At 40.1% G+C, this 18,446-nt stretch overlaps 1 protein-coding gene across 1 annotated transcript; it reads right to left on the reverse strand.

The window, feature by feature from the left end:
* Positions 1 to 453: 453 nt before the first annotated feature.
* rhag (Rh associated glycoprotein) lies at positions 454 to 15,977 on the reverse strand. Its single transcript, XM_035794561.2, has 10 exons — positions 15,583 to 15,977; positions 6,742 to 6,925; positions 6,393 to 6,543; positions 5,503 to 5,650; positions 4,745 to 4,911; positions 4,349 to 4,486; positions 3,912 to 4,033; positions 3,509 to 3,579; positions 3,228 to 3,301; positions 454 to 2,718 (listed from the first exon to the last, which is right to left on the reverse strand). Exons 1-10 carry the CDS (start codon positions 15,770 to 15,772, stop codon positions 2,647 to 2,649), a joined length of 1,317 nt encoding a protein of 438 aa, XP_035650454.1. The 5' UTR covers positions 15,773 to 15,977; the 3' UTR covers positions 454 to 2,646.
* Positions 15,978 to 18,446: the final 2,469 nt, after the last annotated feature.

Here is an 18,446-nt window from a genome sequence, read left to right on the forward strand (position 1 = left end):
ATGTTTTAAACAGCAATATAATTCCATTTCTATGGTTGTAAACCTCGTTGGGCTCAAATATTATTATAGCATTTGACGGCTTGGAAGAGGTAAGGCAATAACGCTGTATTTCCTTAATAAAAACAACATTCAATCAGAAAGAGAGAAAAAAACTATCCCTAATAGGATACAGTCACTGGATACTGCACACACAAGTCATGAATATACAAAATCATTCAGTGACAGTAATAATGCTCCTCGTGCAGAATTAACCTGACCTTTCAACCCCTGGCAAATCCTGCCAAATCCTGTGTGGTCAAAGGATGCACATTCATTAGTGCATGGGTCTTGACCCTGGAAAAGTTACAGCACTCCATCACCCCTTCTACTAGCCACAACTTTCTGGTTGTAAAAAATAATGTTGATGTTGATTATGCAATGGAATCATGGCAAAAACCACACACAGAGTCACTCTGATATTATATATAATCATATTTATAAGTGGCAGTATTAGTATTTATACATTAACAACAGTGTCATACATATTCATTTTATGTAACCTAAAAAGCTAATGCCATGTCAATAATTTCAACAAAGTCTTGACTGCTGGTGTACTAAGCTTCAGGCCTACGTTTATATCACACGTTGGCTACTACATCAGCCAAATGAAATACTAGGCTATTTATCTATCTGTAGTCAGTTTAATCTTTCCTTGCAACAATGGTCTAGTACAGGAACTATTGCAGGCTATTTTCCTCCTGCATTCTAAAGTATAGCCTTCGCTTTATTCAACAAAATGTTTGAAATATATAAAGACATACTTTTTTCTCTGATACACACTGTACCAATTGCTAGTCCTAGGTGCAGGGATTTAGAGAAACTAACTATATCCATTGTGTAACTAACTACACTGTACATGAAGAGGTTACAATAAGAAGTGAAAGAAATAAAGAAAGCTTATCAGTGACTATCTTTGTCACGCCCCATTTATTCTGTATCCATATTATAATTGTGACATGTAGCCTATCCGGTTTTTAATTGGACGTGTCAGATTTCAATGCAGCCTTTCTGTATTTGAAAAAACTTAGAGGGAAAAATTAAAATGGAAGACACTCTACTTTAGCTTTGAGGTGACTGGGGCTGAAGAAGGAAAACCACAGAGTGTTGGGAGCACACAGAGAGTAGTTTAATGCAGGACCAATCCTTGCCCTGCGCCAATCGCTGTGAGCCATGGTCCCATATTTATCAAGCGTCTCAGATTAGAAGTGCTGATCTAGAAAGGCAAAACTGATCCTAGATCAGCACCCCAATATCAGACGCTTGATGAATACTATCCCTTACCCACTGGGCCAAAAATGGTTGAATCAATGTTGTTTCCACATAATTTCAACAAAAAAATGTAATGTGATGACGTTGAATCAACGTGGAAAACTGATTGGATTAGCTAAATGTCATCAAGGTAAAGGGATTTCAATGTTAACCTAAATTGATTGATGTATTTTTGTTGTTGTTGTTGATTTCACGTTAAATTCACGTTAGTTGACCACTCAAAAATATGTCAATCAAAACTAGATGTTGAAATGATATCTGTGCCTAGCGGGTAGATACTGCCTATACTTCACAGGTCTGGGATCAGATTCTCTCCAGCAGGAGTAGTGGGCTCCAGTGAGTCGGACTTGCTCTGCAGCAGGCCAAAGTAGCAGTTGATTCTCTTCATGAAACAAGGCTTACCACACAATATCGGTTATGTCAGTTGGATGGCGAAAAATATACAATGTCTGTTAACATTTTGAGGAGGATTGGTGATATAATTGCATTTCAGCTTGATATACTGTCTCTACTATTTCTATACTGTTTCTACTGTTTCCAGTGGCTCAGAACAGTGGCACATTATTGGTCATCAAATTCAGTTAAAAAAATAAATCCCTGAAAGTCTTTCCTCCGAATGTGTGAAAGAACAGTTCATGCTTATATGCAAGTTATTAAAGGGGCATTTATATCAAAATGCTGCTTCGCTGAAATCAATTTTCAGACTAACACATCCAAAACTCGGCAAGCATGTAAGGTTTGATATGATTTTCTGTAAACAAAAATACTTACAATGCTATTTCAATTACATTGAGACCTGATAATACATGTTTTGTATGTAACACACCTACCTCTTACACTTTAGTTGGAATTATAATGAGCTATAACATCTTCCCCAAATGCTTTTCAGTGGACCTATTCTATTCAATTAAAGATTAAAATATTTAATACAAATCTATACACAATGAGGACGTAGTTTGAGCTTCCTTGCTGTTCGGATTGAATTAGTGATGTGTAAATAAGGTAGCTTGAACCACTTCAAATATGATTTGATATGATCTCAAATCAAAACATTTATGCTCTGGGTAAAAACAACTGACAAGTTGATAGCACTGGTCATTCTGGGTTGATCTCAATAGCATAACTTGGCTTCCTCTCCTTCTCTCCGTCAGCACTGATGGTCAAGACATTAGACAGGTTATGCAGGAAGTCCTGGTAGGGATCCACCACTTAAACGAAGGAGAGTAGACGAGGAGAGGAAGCCAGCTAAGAATATTAACATACACCCAAGGTCTAATGTCTGGTTCATGATAGCTCCAAGGGTTGTGGATAATGTATTTGCAGCACAGGGCAGGAGATTTAGGCCTCTGCTTTGTTCATGGAATGGTCTCCGTGAGCCAGGCTCTCCTCGCCCTCTTCCTCTTCAGGAACCTAAGAACAGTCACATCTCAGTCAGTAACATAATAATAATAATAATAATATATGCCATTTAGCAGACGCTTTTATCCAAAGCGACTTACAGTCATGTGTGCATACATTCTACGTATGGGTGGTCCCGGGAATCGAACCCACTACCCTGGCGTTACAAGCGCCATGCTCTACCAACTGAGCTACAGAAGGACCACTTACATATCTTACATTTTAGCCCAATTTCATCTACGCCAAATCATATTTGTTATAAGATAGTATTATTTTTATTTACAAATTAAATTGTTTTTGCATGTCACTAGGTGGTCACGTGACATGTAATACAATACAATATGCCATCTTAGCTAATGCCACATTATGGTATTGGATATCTCAAATGTTATATGAGTGTCACACCAATACATGAAACATCATGTACCGTGTACTATATAGCTCAGGTGTTTGATTCAACTGTAAGCTAGTGATGTTCAAGGATGGAACAGTATGATGTGTTTTATCTCTCAAGTTCTTACCTCCCAATAGATTGAATCATCAAAGCAGTTCTGATCTGGAGGCTGTCCCCAGAATGGAAGTTTCATTATCAGACCTGTACAAAGAGATACGTCAATTACAGTATTATTCAATACTTTTCATGGAATAAAGTCAATTGTTATGACCTACGATTTGATGATGAGTGTAGAAATATAATATTTCTATTACCATACGAAAACCGACACGACAGTGTGTTCAAATTGACTTTGTGATGTCGATTTTTTTGAATGACAAAACATTTGACTGTGTTTTGTCCACCCACCTGTCATGGCTCCTCCAACCAAAGCGAACCCAAGGGATGAGGCCAGGGCTGCAGCCTGCATGACAGCGCTCCTGAGAGATGAAGGGTGGAGAAGAGAAAATGAGAAGGGTACAGTACTTTTAATTTTTTTTTTAAGAGACCCTTATTTTGACACTTATTATTATTGAGGCCAAGGTCACGCCTTCACTGAAAAGTGAATTACTAAAAAACATTCCAGAACTGCAGTATCTACACAGAGATCACAAATATGGCCACTGGTCAAAGATGCTGAGTTTCCCATTTCTGTTGAACATGAAAATGACTACACATTGTAATTTACCGAAAGTCTTTATAAAATCCTTCCTGTTTCTTAATCTGCTTGTATAGATGTACAGTATGAAGAGTGTGGTTAGATGAGCCTTACCCATCCTTCTTTCCCAGAGCGACAGCCACAATGCCAGCGATACCCCCAAGGATGCCAGGCATGCCGTGCAGATTGTGAACGCCACAGGTGTCCTGGATGCCCAGGTTGGATGCCAGGATGGGCTGAAATGCAGAGAGAAACAGTTCTCATTTACATTATTCCCTACTCATTTAAAAAAATATAGAGTTATCTGATGGTAGGTGTTTGTTTTGACTAAAATGCAAGTTTCTCCCAGCACGCAAAACTGGTTTCACCAACCGCAACCAGAACCATTTTTGCTCATTAGGCTCATTATTCAAAAGAATGTAGGTGTATTGCCACTCACAAGACACATTACAACCCTAGTTAACTATGGCATTTTCTAGACAGTTTGGTGTCCTGGTCCATCTCAGGATTGTCGTCCTATTGGTTCAGACGTGTGTGACCTTTGTACTCACAGTGAGGAACTTGAAACCCAGGGTGGAGACGATGCCAGCCACGAATCCGATGATCATGGCACCGAAAGGGCCGATATTCATGTCAGCGCAGGTTCCCACGGCAACACCTCCGGCCAGAGTGGCATTCTGGATGTGGACCTATGGAAGCATCTATTAGCTTTGCTACAGTAGGTGCTGTGCGAGATTCTATTGTCTCTCTCCCAGAGACACACACACACACACACACACACACACACACACACACACACACACACACACACACACACACACACACACACACACAAACACTCAATAGCCTTGTTTGAATATATTCAAGTCAAATAAATTGAGGAGGTAAACAATCTACAGCTTTGCTTCTGACTCTTTGTGGTTTGAGTGAAGCATGTGATATCTCACCATGTCCAGTTTCCCTTTGTGCTCCACCAGGCTGGAGACGGCATAGGCGGAGAGCACACAGGCAGCCAGCGAGAAGTAGGTGTTGGTGACAGCCATGAGTTGATCAGCACCGGGTTCTGCAATGGCAGAGTTGAAACTGGGCCAGAACATCCAGAGGAACACGGTACCTGGAGAAGATATTCAAGTAGACTTTTATTTGTCTGCTACTTCAATTGATTCTGAAATATATAAAACAAAATGAATGCATTAAATGTATTAAAACTATGTCAAACAGAAGTTGGCTGGCTAGTCTGAAGCAATTTACGTTTTTGTCCACTAGGTGGCGTATGCGACTATGATATGCGCAGGAGCCTCCACTTGAGCCACACACATACACACCCTTGTGAGTAAAATATAAATATACCGTGCAAACAGACACCAGGGGCTAAATGTATCAAGCATCTCAGCTTCGGAGTGCTGATCTAGGTTCAGGTCCCCTAGTCCATATAATATCATTCATTTTGATTTAAAAGTCAGAACTTGATTTCAAATCAGCACTCCTATTCTGAGATGCTTGATACAAAAGGCATTCCCTAGGCATTCCCTTAGGCACGTATTGCAACAATTCTATTTGTAGTATTCCAAAGATACATAAGGGGACATTTTATCAATATTTAGCTGATCTATCTTTTAATAGTAGTTAGTGACTGACTACAGTAATAAGATCAACTGAATTTTGCATTGACTGTGATGACTGCCATGTGAGTTGCTGCTCCTACCGATCATGGCGAAGAGGTCAGAGTGGTAGACAGAGCCGTCGTTCTCATGACCGTTCCCCAGAGCTGGCCTGTACAGCATGCGGGCCACTGCTAGACCGAAGTATGCCCCGAAGGCATGGATAATCATGGAGGCCCCAACATCATTGGCCTGTGAGTTGGACAAACCACATAAACTACTTAATTATGTTGTAAAACAAAATACAACAATTCAAATAAAAGCCCTCCCAAACAAACGTTCTGCTTAGCCTGCTAGTTGTCTCAATCACTTGTCACTCATCCATCCCGCCTCTGGCCATTCCCAAGCAAAACTAGTGCACTGATGGGTTGGGAACAGGAATGGGACAGATTCAAGAATAAAATTTGACCCCTTGACCTTAAATTATTTTTTTCCAATGGTAGACTCATCCCTATGAATTAACGGCATGATTATATTTATAAGAGCCCTTTTGGTAGGATGAATCTTGTCTAGTTGTTTTGGGCTACCACTTCTCACCACTAGAGAGCAATCTCACTGGGGTTAGGGGTCAGGTGGTGGGGTCGTGGGGTGAGGTCGTGTGTGTAAGGGCCCAGGTAAACGGGTAGTAGTCATGCACAGTAGGGGGTGGCATGCACCTTGTTTACGGACCGCCATGATACCACGGAAGAAGAAGAATAAGAGGTAGTTATGCATGGATCAACAGGAGATTCACCTTTTTTTTTACCATTACTCACAAGATTGCACACAATATTGCTCATTGGACTGTATTAACGAATATACTTTTTTTTGCATAGTGTTGTCTTTCATGTACACGAGTGCTTAGATGAGTGGTTGGGGGTGAAGTTAGTCTGTTGTGACTGACTTAACATAATGGTTGGTTCTGGGTTCTGAGATTATGGTGAAGTGCACTAACCTTCAGGACTTCGGCCACCAGATGTTCATTGATGCCGAAGATGGTGATCTCAAGGAGGGTCATGATGAGGAGCTGGACTGGGCTGGTTTTTCCCAGGACCGCCCCGAACGAGATCAGAACCGTGGCTGTACTGAAGTCTGCATTGATCATCCTTTTGGTGAGGAGTAAGAGAATGTGGAGGTGGAGGTGGGGAGAGAGACAGAGAGAGAGACAGAGAGAGACAGAGAGAGAGAGATGCATTATTAACACTAAAACAGACCACTTCCTCGGGTGTTCTCTATCATGTGGACATAATGCTGCTACTGCTAGCTACATTCCTTCTGACCATACTGTGTTTTATTGTATTTACTTGAAGATGGAGACTTTGATCTTTCCTTCATCCAGGTGCCAGAGGCCTTGCACGAGGAGACCCCACTGCAGAGCGAAGGCGGCCAGGAGCAGGTTGAGGCCCACGCTGCTGAAGCCATATCTCTTCAGGAAGGTCATCAGGAAGCCGAAGCCAATGAAAATCATCACGTGGACATCCTGGAACACTGTGGACCAATGAGAATGCAGGTCAGAGGTCAGCTCAGGGGAGTTTGACTATTTGAACCTTAACACAACATGGTTTTATTGAAGGTCCATTTTGGCCAATCTGGCCCTATTTGATTTATTCATCACATTGAATGAATACTGAATGAAAACAGAGAGGATGAAAACAAGGACACTGAATGAAACTAATAAAGGTTGTCAACAAGACAAAAAAAGAAAGGAATGCAACTGTAAAGACATTCAAATCGGTTGACAGACCAGTAATTGATCAAATACATGACTCACGGAGCAGCCGCATTGGACTGTGCAGCAATCGTAGTAACCCCTATCCCCACAAGGGGTCATTGTAAATCCGGACTTGTTAGAGGATGGAAGACCAATTCAATTTGTCTGTGAATGGGACACTGAGAACTGAGGCTCCCGATAAACGTGTCGTGTCAGTAACCTCATGCTGTTCACATGATTTTAATCAAGTCTTCTGAACTTATCAGAGGGTCTCGGGGAAGCAGACACTCCACAGTTAAACACATTCCTCACTATTAGTTTCAGTTACTGGAATTATAAGGACAGGGATCTTGTGTAGGGATCACTGTCCTTGCACTTTATGTATTGTATGTTTATATTGATTTACATAAGAGGACAGAGACTTTAGAGGGTGTATGAGGGCTTTAGTTCACTGTGTTTGTGGACAGTAGGACGTGAGCTCTGTCCGATCGTCTGCAGATAAGGATCAGGCTACTAGCCCAAGAGACTGACCAGACTGACCAGACGTGTATGTGGTTGTGCATCTGGTGTGTGTGTGTGTGTGTGTGTGTGTGTGTGTGTGTGTGTGTGTGTGTGTGTGTGTGTGTGTGTGTGTGTGCATCTGGTGTGTGTGTGTGTGTGTGTGTGTGTGCATCTGGTGTGTGTGTGTGTGTGTGTGTGTGCGCATGCCTGTGTCTGTAGCTTAGAACAGTATGTCCACTGCCACCAGAGGAATGATCCTAATTCTCCAAGCTCCACTCTCGCGCAATGCTCACAAAAGGTTCCCTTCCCTGAAATGCCTGACAGCAGGAACTTCCTAGTCCCAAAAGCCATGTGCGATGGATGACGGGTTCTCATCTGGAAAGTACATGAAGGTGTGGCAGAAAGGGAAAACAATAGGCCTTATTTCTCCAGGTCTGGTTAGCATTGTGGTGAGCAGTTAGCATTGGGATGAGAAGTTAGCATTGTGGTGATCAGTTGGCATTGTGGTGATCAGTTGGCATTATGGTGTCACGGCAGGACCTAGGGAGACAGTCACTACTCAGAAAGTCCTGGCTGGGGAAGTGATGGGATATAAGGTGTGTGGTGGGGGGTTTGGGGGCTTAGTTGCAGCATAGACTAGCCCATACGTCCATTGTCTTCTTTTTGTCTGTGACTATGTAAAAGCATTTCGCTACACTCGCAATAACATCTGCTAACCATGTGTATGTGATCAATAAAATGTGATTTGATTTACTGTATGACTGTCTACCAGAATGCCATTCTAGAGCTTATAGACATCTCTATCTTACATTGCGGTCTTGAAATACAAGACCTTGCTATAAGTATAACTGATGCTGCATTGTACAGTTGTAGAGGGATTGTTGTAACTGGCAATTAATTTTAGAGTTGAGTTTGTTTGGAGGCTCCCTGTTTCTGCCACACCGTGATAGAGACAGAATAAACAGGAAGGTTAGCTCTTCTAAACAGATATTGTCTCCGATTAGAAGTCTGTGAATTCCTCTCTCTCATTATTGTGTTTACATGTGACTGGCTCATTCTCCCCAGTAGTGCATTGTATTGCAATGGATGATCTTCAGCACACTACACCATGATTGTAATCAGGTTTAGTATTACTTACGCAATGCCTCCGAGACGTCATAGGATACATTATAACCCTTCTGGCACTGGTCAGAACACCCGCACCCATCCGGGAACAAACAAATAACTCAAATCTATTCAATCTTTTCCCTGATATCGAAGTCTGAACAATGTCAAATATGTAAGATATACAAATAGCCTTGTAAAATATATATAAAAGGTAAGATATACAAATAGCCGTGTGTTGACTTGACTTTTGTTACGGAACAAATCTGCGTTTTTGTTGTTTATACATTGCATGCAATATTTTCTGTTCTTTGGCACTGATTGTGGGTACTTATTATTGGGAATGTGCAAATCAAACATCTCTGGGTGGATGCAAGGGAATGGACCGTATGCTAATAATGCTAATAATACAAACTAGAATATACATGTATCGTGTAAAGCTGCTGAGAACTGCCTTACCTGATAACTTCCTGGCGTTGCAATCACAGAGCACCAAACTTTAGAACATAACAGCAAAACAAGTCTCAGCTTTTGTCTTGTCTATATTGCGTATCTTTTTGTCATCTTTTGTCATCTTAACCGGCACTGTCATCTAAAATCTTGAATGTTTTGTTTCTTTGGATTGGTATGGTATGCACTATGTAGTGACCCATTGAGGAAGCCCTTGGACGGTCCTATATCACCTGAATACTTGATCCCTTGTCGAAATCATACCAGTTGGCGTCTCTAAGAAAAGGATGTGGTGAGAGCTAGAGAGGTCCATTTGGAACTCAGCCTCGTAGATGACCTCTTTGCCCAACATGTTAGGTCTTCCCCCATATAGTAGTTGTATTGTGCTAGCACTCTAACCAAGATTTCAAGTATTTTCTGGATTGCTAGTCTTCAACATTTTCAATAATGTTGAATCCTGATATGTTTGGAGGTCAGTGCACAACGATCTACCGAAGACGCTTGCTCTGAAACGTGTCAGCATCAAACATCATTGAAGGGAATCAAATTGCTGTTCCTCAACCGTCCGTCAACATTTCAGTAATCCTAAGTGTGCTCATTCTGTCTCCCGGGCATGAGGACCTAGTGCCAACGCCACTGCATTCACTAGGGCTAGCACCCGTGACAGTATGGATCATGCAGATACAGTTGAAGTCAGAAGTTTACATACACTTAGGTTGGAGTTATTAAAACTCGTTTTTCAACCACTCCACAAATGTTGTTAACAAACTATAGTTTTGGCAAATCGGTTAGGAGATCTACTTTGTGCATGACACAAGTAATTTTTCCAAAAATTGTTTACAGAGAGATTATTTCACTTATAACTCACTTAAACTTATAACTCACTTACCTTCAAACTCAGTGCCTCTTTGCTTGACATCATGATAAAATCAGAAGAAATCAGCCAAGACCTCAGAAAAAAAATTCTAGACCTCCACAAGTCTGGTTCATCCTTGGGAGCAATTTCCAAACGCCTGAAGGTACCACGTTCATCTGTACAAACAATAGTACGCAAGTATAATGGGACCATGCTGGGACCATGCAGCCGCCATAACGCTTAGGAAGGAGACGCGTTCTGTCTCCTAGAGATGAACGTACTTTGGTGCGAAAAGTGCAAATCAAGGAAGAAGCCACTGCTCCAAAACCTCCATAGAAAAGCCAGACTACGGTTTGTAACAACAGCACATGGGGACAAAGATTTTTGGAGAAATGTCCTCTGGTCTGATGAAGAAAATAGAATTGTTTGGCCATAATGACCATCGTTATGTTGGAGGAAAAATGGAGAAGCTTGCAAGCCGAAGAACACCATCCCAACCATGAAGCACGGGGGTGGCAGCATCATGTTGTGGGGGTGCTTTGCTGCGGGAGGGACTGGTGCACCTCACAAAATAGATGGCATCATGAGGAAGGAAAATTATCTGGATATATTGAAGCAACATCTCAAGACATCAGTCAGGAAGTTAAAGCTTGGCGCAAATGGTTCTTCCAAATGGACAACGACCCCAAGCATACTCCAAAGTTGTGGCAAAATGGCTTAAGGACAACAAAACTCAAGGTTTTGGAGTGGCCATCACAAAGCCTTGACCTCAATCCTATAGAAAATTTGTGGGCAGAACTGAAAAAGCATATGCGAGCAAGGAGGCCTTCAAACCTGACTCAGTTATACCAACTCTGTCAGGAGGAATGGGCCAGAATTCACCCAACTTATTGTGAGAAGGTTGTGGAAGGCGACCCGAAACATTTGACCCAAGTAAAACATCTTAAAGGCAATGCTACCAAATACTAATTGAGTGTATGTAAACTTCTGACCCACTGGGAATGAGATTAAATAAATCATTCTCTCTACTAGTATTCTGACATTTCACATTCTTAAAATAAAGTGGTGATCCTAACTGACCCAAGACAAGGAATTTTTACTAGGATTAAATGTCAGGAATTGAGAAAAACTTTGTTTGAATGTATTTGGCTAAGGTGTATGTCAACTTCCGACTTCAACTGTATGGGCAAACCTCCAAGGCACCAGTTTAATTTAGTATCTAACTGAATCTCACTGCAAGTCACTTTTTATGTTGTTAACTGTAATTACAACATTTAATTCCGTCCGAATAGCGCCTGACTTTGATGATAGGACTTTACGGCTGTGAAACAACTTTGTGTTGGATAAATTCTTAAGGTCCCACTTCTCTGAGGAAAACAAGTATTTCACAGAGCCACAGAACCCATTGCTTCCTCTCAATTAATTTTTTTCAATACTGATTTTGTCCCTTGATGATAAAGCCCAGCAACAAGATAGGTTCCTTTTTTCCTAAATTGCATTTCTCTGCTTATTTCCTCTGCTTTGAACCTGTAATTGTAGAGTTTTGGTATGCACCATATAGACAGACGGACAGGGGGTGCAGAGAAAGGAAGTCATTGCCACCTTTGAATTCTTACCCCTTTTTTCTCCCCAATTTCGTGGTATCCAATTGTTGTAGTAGCTACTATCTTGTCTCATCGCTACAACTCCCGTACGGGCTCGGGAGAGACGAAGGTTGAAAGTCATGCGTCCTCCGATACACAACCCAACCAGCCGTACTCCCACTAAAGTGGGACAGTCTTATAGGCTTTTCCAATGGAGGACAGAGATCCAGTTTACTTTAGGGACCCTGTATTTAGGTTAGGCAGGGCTCTGCTTCTTGTAGTACTATATCCTGTTCATTTGTTCTTGTAGTACTGTTATTAGCATTGTTATTAGTATTGTTATTAGCATTGTTATTAGTATTGTTATTAGTATTGTTATTGTATTGTTATTAGTACTATTATTAGTATTGTTATTAGTACTGTTATTTGTACTGTTATTAGTACTGTTATTGTACTGCTATTAGTATTGTTATTAGTACTGTTATTGTACTGTTATTGGTACTGTTATTAGTACTGTTATTGTATTGTTATTTGTACTCTTATTATATTGTTATTACTACTGTTATTGTACTGTTATTATTACTGTTATTGTACTGTTGTTAGTACTGTTATTAGTACTGTTATTATTACTGTTATTGTACTGTTATTAGTACTGTTATTAGTATTGTTATTATTACTGTTATTAGTAATGTTATTAGTATTGTTATTGTACTGTTATTAGTATGGTTATTAGTACAGTTATTAGTGCTGTTATTGTACTGTTATTAGTACGGTTATTAGTACTGTTATTGGTATTGTTATTAGTACTGTTATTAGTACTGTTATTGTACTGTTATTGTACTGTTATTAGTACTTGTTATTGGTACTGTTATTGGTATTGTTATTAGTACTGTTATTAGTACTGTTATTGTACTGTTATTGTACTGTTATTAGTATGGTTATTAGTACTGTTATTAGTACTGTTATTGGTATTGTTATTAGTACTGCTATTAGTACTGTTATTGGTATTGTTATTAGTACTGTTATTGCATTGTTATTAGTACTGTTATTAGTATTGTTATTAGTACTGTTATTGGTATTGTTATTAGTACGGTTATTGTATTGTTATTAGTATTGTTATTGTATTGTTATTAGTACTGTTATTGGTATTGTTATTAGTATGGTTCTTGTATTGTTATTAGTATTGTTATTAGTATTGTTATTAGTACTGTTATTTGAGTGAATTCAGAAAAAGTGGGGCAGTTTTTACATTTCCGTCTTCTGTAACCTCTTCAGAAATCGATCAAACATATTAGACCAACAATTCAAATCAAATTGTATTTGTCACATGGGCCGAAAACAACCTTACTATGAAATGCTTAGTTACTTTTTAAGTAAGTAACAACATTTGAGCAAAAAAAATGTAAAATACAATTGAAATAAATAAATGTAACACAATAACGAGGCTATGTGCGGGGGTACCAGTACCGAGTCTATGTGCGGGGGTACAGGTTAACCAAGGCAATTGAGGTAAATTGAGGTAAATTGAGGTAAATGTACATGTAGGTAGGGGTAAAGTGACTATACATAGATAATAAACAGTGAGTAGTAGCGACGTAAACACACGATACATTTCTGAAATCGTCAGATGTTTCCTATCACAAAAAATTGAATAGAATAGTTATTGGGGTACAATTGGGACTATAATAATAGTATCCCAGTTTATTTAACCTGCTGTCTCAGTCTACCAAATGCAAACTGAAAATATGGTTTTGACTCTGGGTGTGTCATGCCTGCTGTGACTATGATTAGGAAACATCTTGAAGTTTGCAGAAATGTATAATGTGTTGTTGGGCTTATATGTTGGATAGATGACAAAAGAGGTGACAGAAGACAGAACATTCTAAAAGTGTCCCACTTATTTTGAATTGACCCTATATTGTTTCTCTGATCATTTAGAACAACCTATAGTTATAAAAACTATTAGGATGTCTTTGGATATGACTGAATGTAAACAAAGAGGGGAAGTTCACCCATTTTTACACGTGGCCTAATTTTCACTCTTTCTGTCCTTGTAGTTGATTCCTCCAAACCGTTTTTTGTTTTGTTTTGTTACAGAGAAAATTGGTCAGATTTGGCTGAGTCATCATTGACTATAATGCAATATGCAAACATGTTAGGAAAACACATCAACTCCCATTCTGAATGTCTCTGCACAACATTATGTATGTCCACTGTGCCATAAATCCATGTTTGAATGATTGTGTTTACAACAACAAAAATATGCAAATATGGATTTATGGGACAGTGGAATTTGTTTTTCTAAAATTGAATGCAGAGATGATTCAGAATGGGATTCTGGTGTAATATGAGTTGGTGTTTTCTAACATGCTTTAGACACATTTTCATAATGCAAATGGTTTTGGGGATCAACTACAATCACAAAAAGAGTGAAGTGTAAGTCTACATGTAAAACTAGCTGAACTTCCCCTCCAGCATTTCTAAACACTGAACTAATCTCTTTGGGTCACAGCTGCCCCACCCATTTATGGTTAAACCTCCGTACTGTAAGTCTTCAAGTATTTATGCTGTATAAAGATTTATGTACAAAAAAAGGCCATTGTCATATAGGTAAAGTAGTAGGGGTGGGTCTTTGTCACTTTTCCTCTGATAAGTCACAAGATTTACAATAGTCTCCAAACACAAATTAATGTACACATGTGCAAACATTTTTACCCGTAACTCAATCAAATTCCCATTAAAATAAATGAAGAATTTATTTCCCTTCAGCGCATATGCAAGTTGCTCCAGTTACATTGTAAGTATGTGGACGGCATTCAACAGACACTCATATCCAGAGCGACTTACAGGAGAAATTAGTGTTAAGTGCTTTGATCAACTTTTCACTTAGTTGGCTCTGGGAATTGAACCAGCAGTCTTTTGATTACTGGCCCAACACTCTTAACTGCTAGACTACCTGCCACTAAGCTTCCACTTTGTACAATCCATCTGGGGGTAGCCACAGTGAACCTGCCCAGTATGAGAGAGAGGGGTGCCCCTATGACAACTGGAGCATCTGGCCCGTTTCATACAGAATCATTTTAGGCGTGAGTGTTCTGTAATGGACACATGCACAACCAGGGTTGGGTACGTTACTTTCGAAATGTAATCCATTAGAGTTACTAGTTACATGTCCAAAATTGTAATCAGTAACGTAACTTTTTAATTACCCAACACAGTAACGCAATCTGATTACATTCAGTTACTTTTGGACACATTTCATCTTAACAGGCATTAGAAGAAGACAAAAAGGATCCCTCAAACACATTTGGTGTGTTATCATAGTGGTCTCTGACTTGTGGTCAGACTCGCTCAAACAAACTTAAACTTGTGCCTTTTTTCAATTCTGAATTGAACGTCATTGAGAAAACAGAAAGGTGTAATAATGTTTTTTTTTTTTTACTAAACCTCCTTTCTGAAAGTGATCCAAAAAGTAATCATCTAGTTTTTCAAAAGTATCTGTAATCTGATAACAACTGACTACATTTTTTTCTGTGATTAGATTACATGTAATCAGTTACGCCCAACCCTATGCACAACAAGCTCACACTATGCTAACCCACATCCTTTCTCTCTGATTGATCACAGGAGCTACTGCACAATTATAAAGAGAAGAGGGGTCAAATCATTGAGACTCAATTGCATTATTAACTTCATAGACTGTCATCCATAGCAACCATGGCTGCTATCAATAAGCCAAATACAAACAGATCCATTATTCTTCAACCGGGCTCCCACAGCCAGACTGACACACTGACAGACTATGTGTAGCACCACACTGAGGTAGCCTGCTCCCAGATCTGTTTCTGCCTTGCCAACTGCTATGGTCATTGTCATGACAAGACAACACAAACTGATCTGGGAACTGGCTAACACTGAGAACCCTTCAGGTGTCACTTACTGGGGTAGAGGGTCAGAGGATTCTGTTCTGTCGTCTCCTCATGGTGTGTGGCATTGTTGTGGGCTCCGTGCCCCCCGTGTTTCCCATCATCGTAGACCACAAACACAGCAAACAGGATGATGGTGATAATCTCCAGAGTCAGAGCCAGGATGGGAAACTTCAGCCTCATGTTGGTGGAGTAAGCAGGCATGCTAGCATGAACTAATTCTGTGTGTCTCTCTCTCTCTCTCTCTCTCTCTCTCTCTCTCTCTCTCTCTCTCTCTCTCTCTCTCTCTCTCTCTCTCTCTCTCTCTCTCTCTCTCTATATATATCTTGGTCTGTCCCTATCTCTGGCACACTCTCACTCCCTCTCTCCCTATCTATCTTTTGGGGCTTGTGGTGGTAGTGTGACGGTGGAAGAGCAACTGGTGTCTGGTTTTAAATTGGTGGAGGTTTCATGGGGACCAATGGCAGGGCATAACGGGCAGGCCCGGGTGGTTACTCCCACTTCTGGACTTTGCTTATGGGGATTGGTTCCCTCCCTGTTAGGTGTTTACTATTTTTAAAAGAGGGGGCAAAAACAAGACTTTGGCAAAACACACAGTAATGACAACCGGCCAGTGACAGAGCCATGATATGAATGGCTAATGAGCTTTTTCAAACTCATTTACAATTGTAATGTCATATTAAATTGAGGCATAATCCTGTAAAAATTCAGATTAAAAAGCAGTCTTCATCATGTGCTGTGCAAATATACACTTTAAAATCCATAAGATTCTATTGACACACCTGTGCGTCAAATCTAATTAACATGATAAAAAAATCCCCATCAAAATCCATCAGTTTAAGATAGAGATATCCGCTAATGTCGGCCTTCCGCATCTGCGGTGGAACGTGGTAGAGCTACAGCGCTGGTTGTCAGAGCAGGTTAAAGGACCCCACCAGAGTGACACTATTTCAATGTAATTCTGTCCTAGTGCAGAAATGCTTGTTTAGTTCCACCCTCCGAATACTGACATATGGCTCTTTATAAATATTGACAATCATCTCCACCTTCCTTTGTGTGCATAGCTCATATGGTCTCTAGCACAGCCCACACTCCGAGATTTGTAAACAAACCAAAAGCCAGGGTCAGGGTAGCTTCGCTAATAGCTAAGGAGCACAGCACAGCTAACGTAGCTACGACGAGGCGAAGGACCATCTACTCTCCTCCCTCTTCTGCAACGGAATTGAAAGATCAAGTTTAAAGTTTTATTAGTCAAATGTACAGGATACACATGGTATACACCATCCAATGAAATGCTTAAGGATGAATACAGAGTTTAGTGGTAATTCTGAAGTTTTACTGGTGAAGCTAGAGGGTAGCTAACCTACTCCAATAATGCTAGCTAAAACTAGCTAGCTACTGGTAACTATTATCAACAGTGGATAATTGGTTCCAAAAGTTGTTTCAAGCATAACAGTACCTATAACTATGCTAGCTTGCTACCATTCAGCTGTTTCCGATATCCTACATTTCTTAAGAGTAAAGGTAAACAACATTACCAGTTAGCTTGTATTCTCTGAACAATAACACCAGTGTTTAGGTAACAGAATGTGTATAGTGTAATATAGGTTGTAGCCAAGAGATGAGGAAGTGGAGGCTTATTAGAGCACAGACTTGGTTCTAATCTGAGTGGTGCTCATGAGGACCCCCATAACAATTAAAATGTCTATGTGGCATTTCGGAACCCTCAGTAGTCAATGTGTGATAGAACCTACCAGAGCACAGGAGAGGACTATAATGAACGTGGTGGGTGTTCTGTACATTGTTATCATGTATTGTCCATTCCATTGTTTGCTCAGCTTGTAATTGTAGTTGGTTATGTAAACATTATCAGAACAGGCATTGAATGACAAAACAAAACAAAACAAAACATGGACCGATTCAGTGATTTCTTTTTTTTAAATGTACAATTGTCACGGCCGTTAAAAGAAGAGGACCAAGGTGCAGCGTGGTGAGCGTACATACTTTTAATAGTAGATGTCGCCAACTAAACAATAAACAATACCATAACAAACCGTGAAGCTTAAGGCTACGTGCCATCAAACAAAGTTAACTTCCCACAAAGACAGGTGGGAAAAGGGCTACCTAAGTATGGTTCTCAATCAGAGACAACGATAGACAGCTGCCTCCGATTGAGAACCACACCCGGCCAAACAAAAAAAAAATAGAAAACATAGAAATAAAGAAACTAGAATGCCCACCCTAGTCACACTCTGGCCTAACCAAAATAGAGAATAAAAGTCTCTCTATGGCCAGGGCGTGACAACAATTTTATCCACATCTTCACTCTATAAATATTTCTGCTTGCTCAGCCTGTACTTGGTCTGCAACACACAGCCCGGGAGTCCTCAGTCCTGTAATAATCAACTAATCATCAAACTTTGATAATTTGAATTGGCTGTATAGTGTTAGGGCAAAAAACTAAATATTCACTCCTTGGGATCCCGGGGAACGAGTTTGAGAAATGCTGCTTTGCATTTCCCAAAGCAGTTTTGGAGACAAAACTGGTAATAAAACTAAGGCATTTGGGAATAAAACTAAGGCAATGCGGTAGGGCTAGTACTGGTAAAGCGGTTATTTACTAATTGAGCTATACTTTATAGCTTACTTCATATGGATTGACTTTACTGCTCAGTTAGCTGTAGCTAGCTAGCCAGCCAAACTTGAATAATTAGTGAGCAACTACTACTTGCCAGCTAGCTACACTGTTATACTGTTGTTATAATAATATACTGTAGCTCTTTTCTTACTCACCGTTTCACCGGCGTCAGCCCATCCAACATCTTCGAACAGTCAAAGTGTATTGAAGACTGCAGTAAGCCAGTGAAGCAACAGTAAC

This window comes from Oncorhynchus keta, chromosome 19 (assembly GCF_023373465.1).
Source record: "Oncorhynchus keta strain PuntledgeMale-10-30-2019 chromosome 19, Oket_V2, whole genome shotgun sequence".
In the NCBI taxonomy this organism is placed as follows: domain Eukaryota; kingdom Metazoa; phylum Chordata; class Actinopteri; order Salmoniformes; family Salmonidae; genus Oncorhynchus; species Oncorhynchus keta.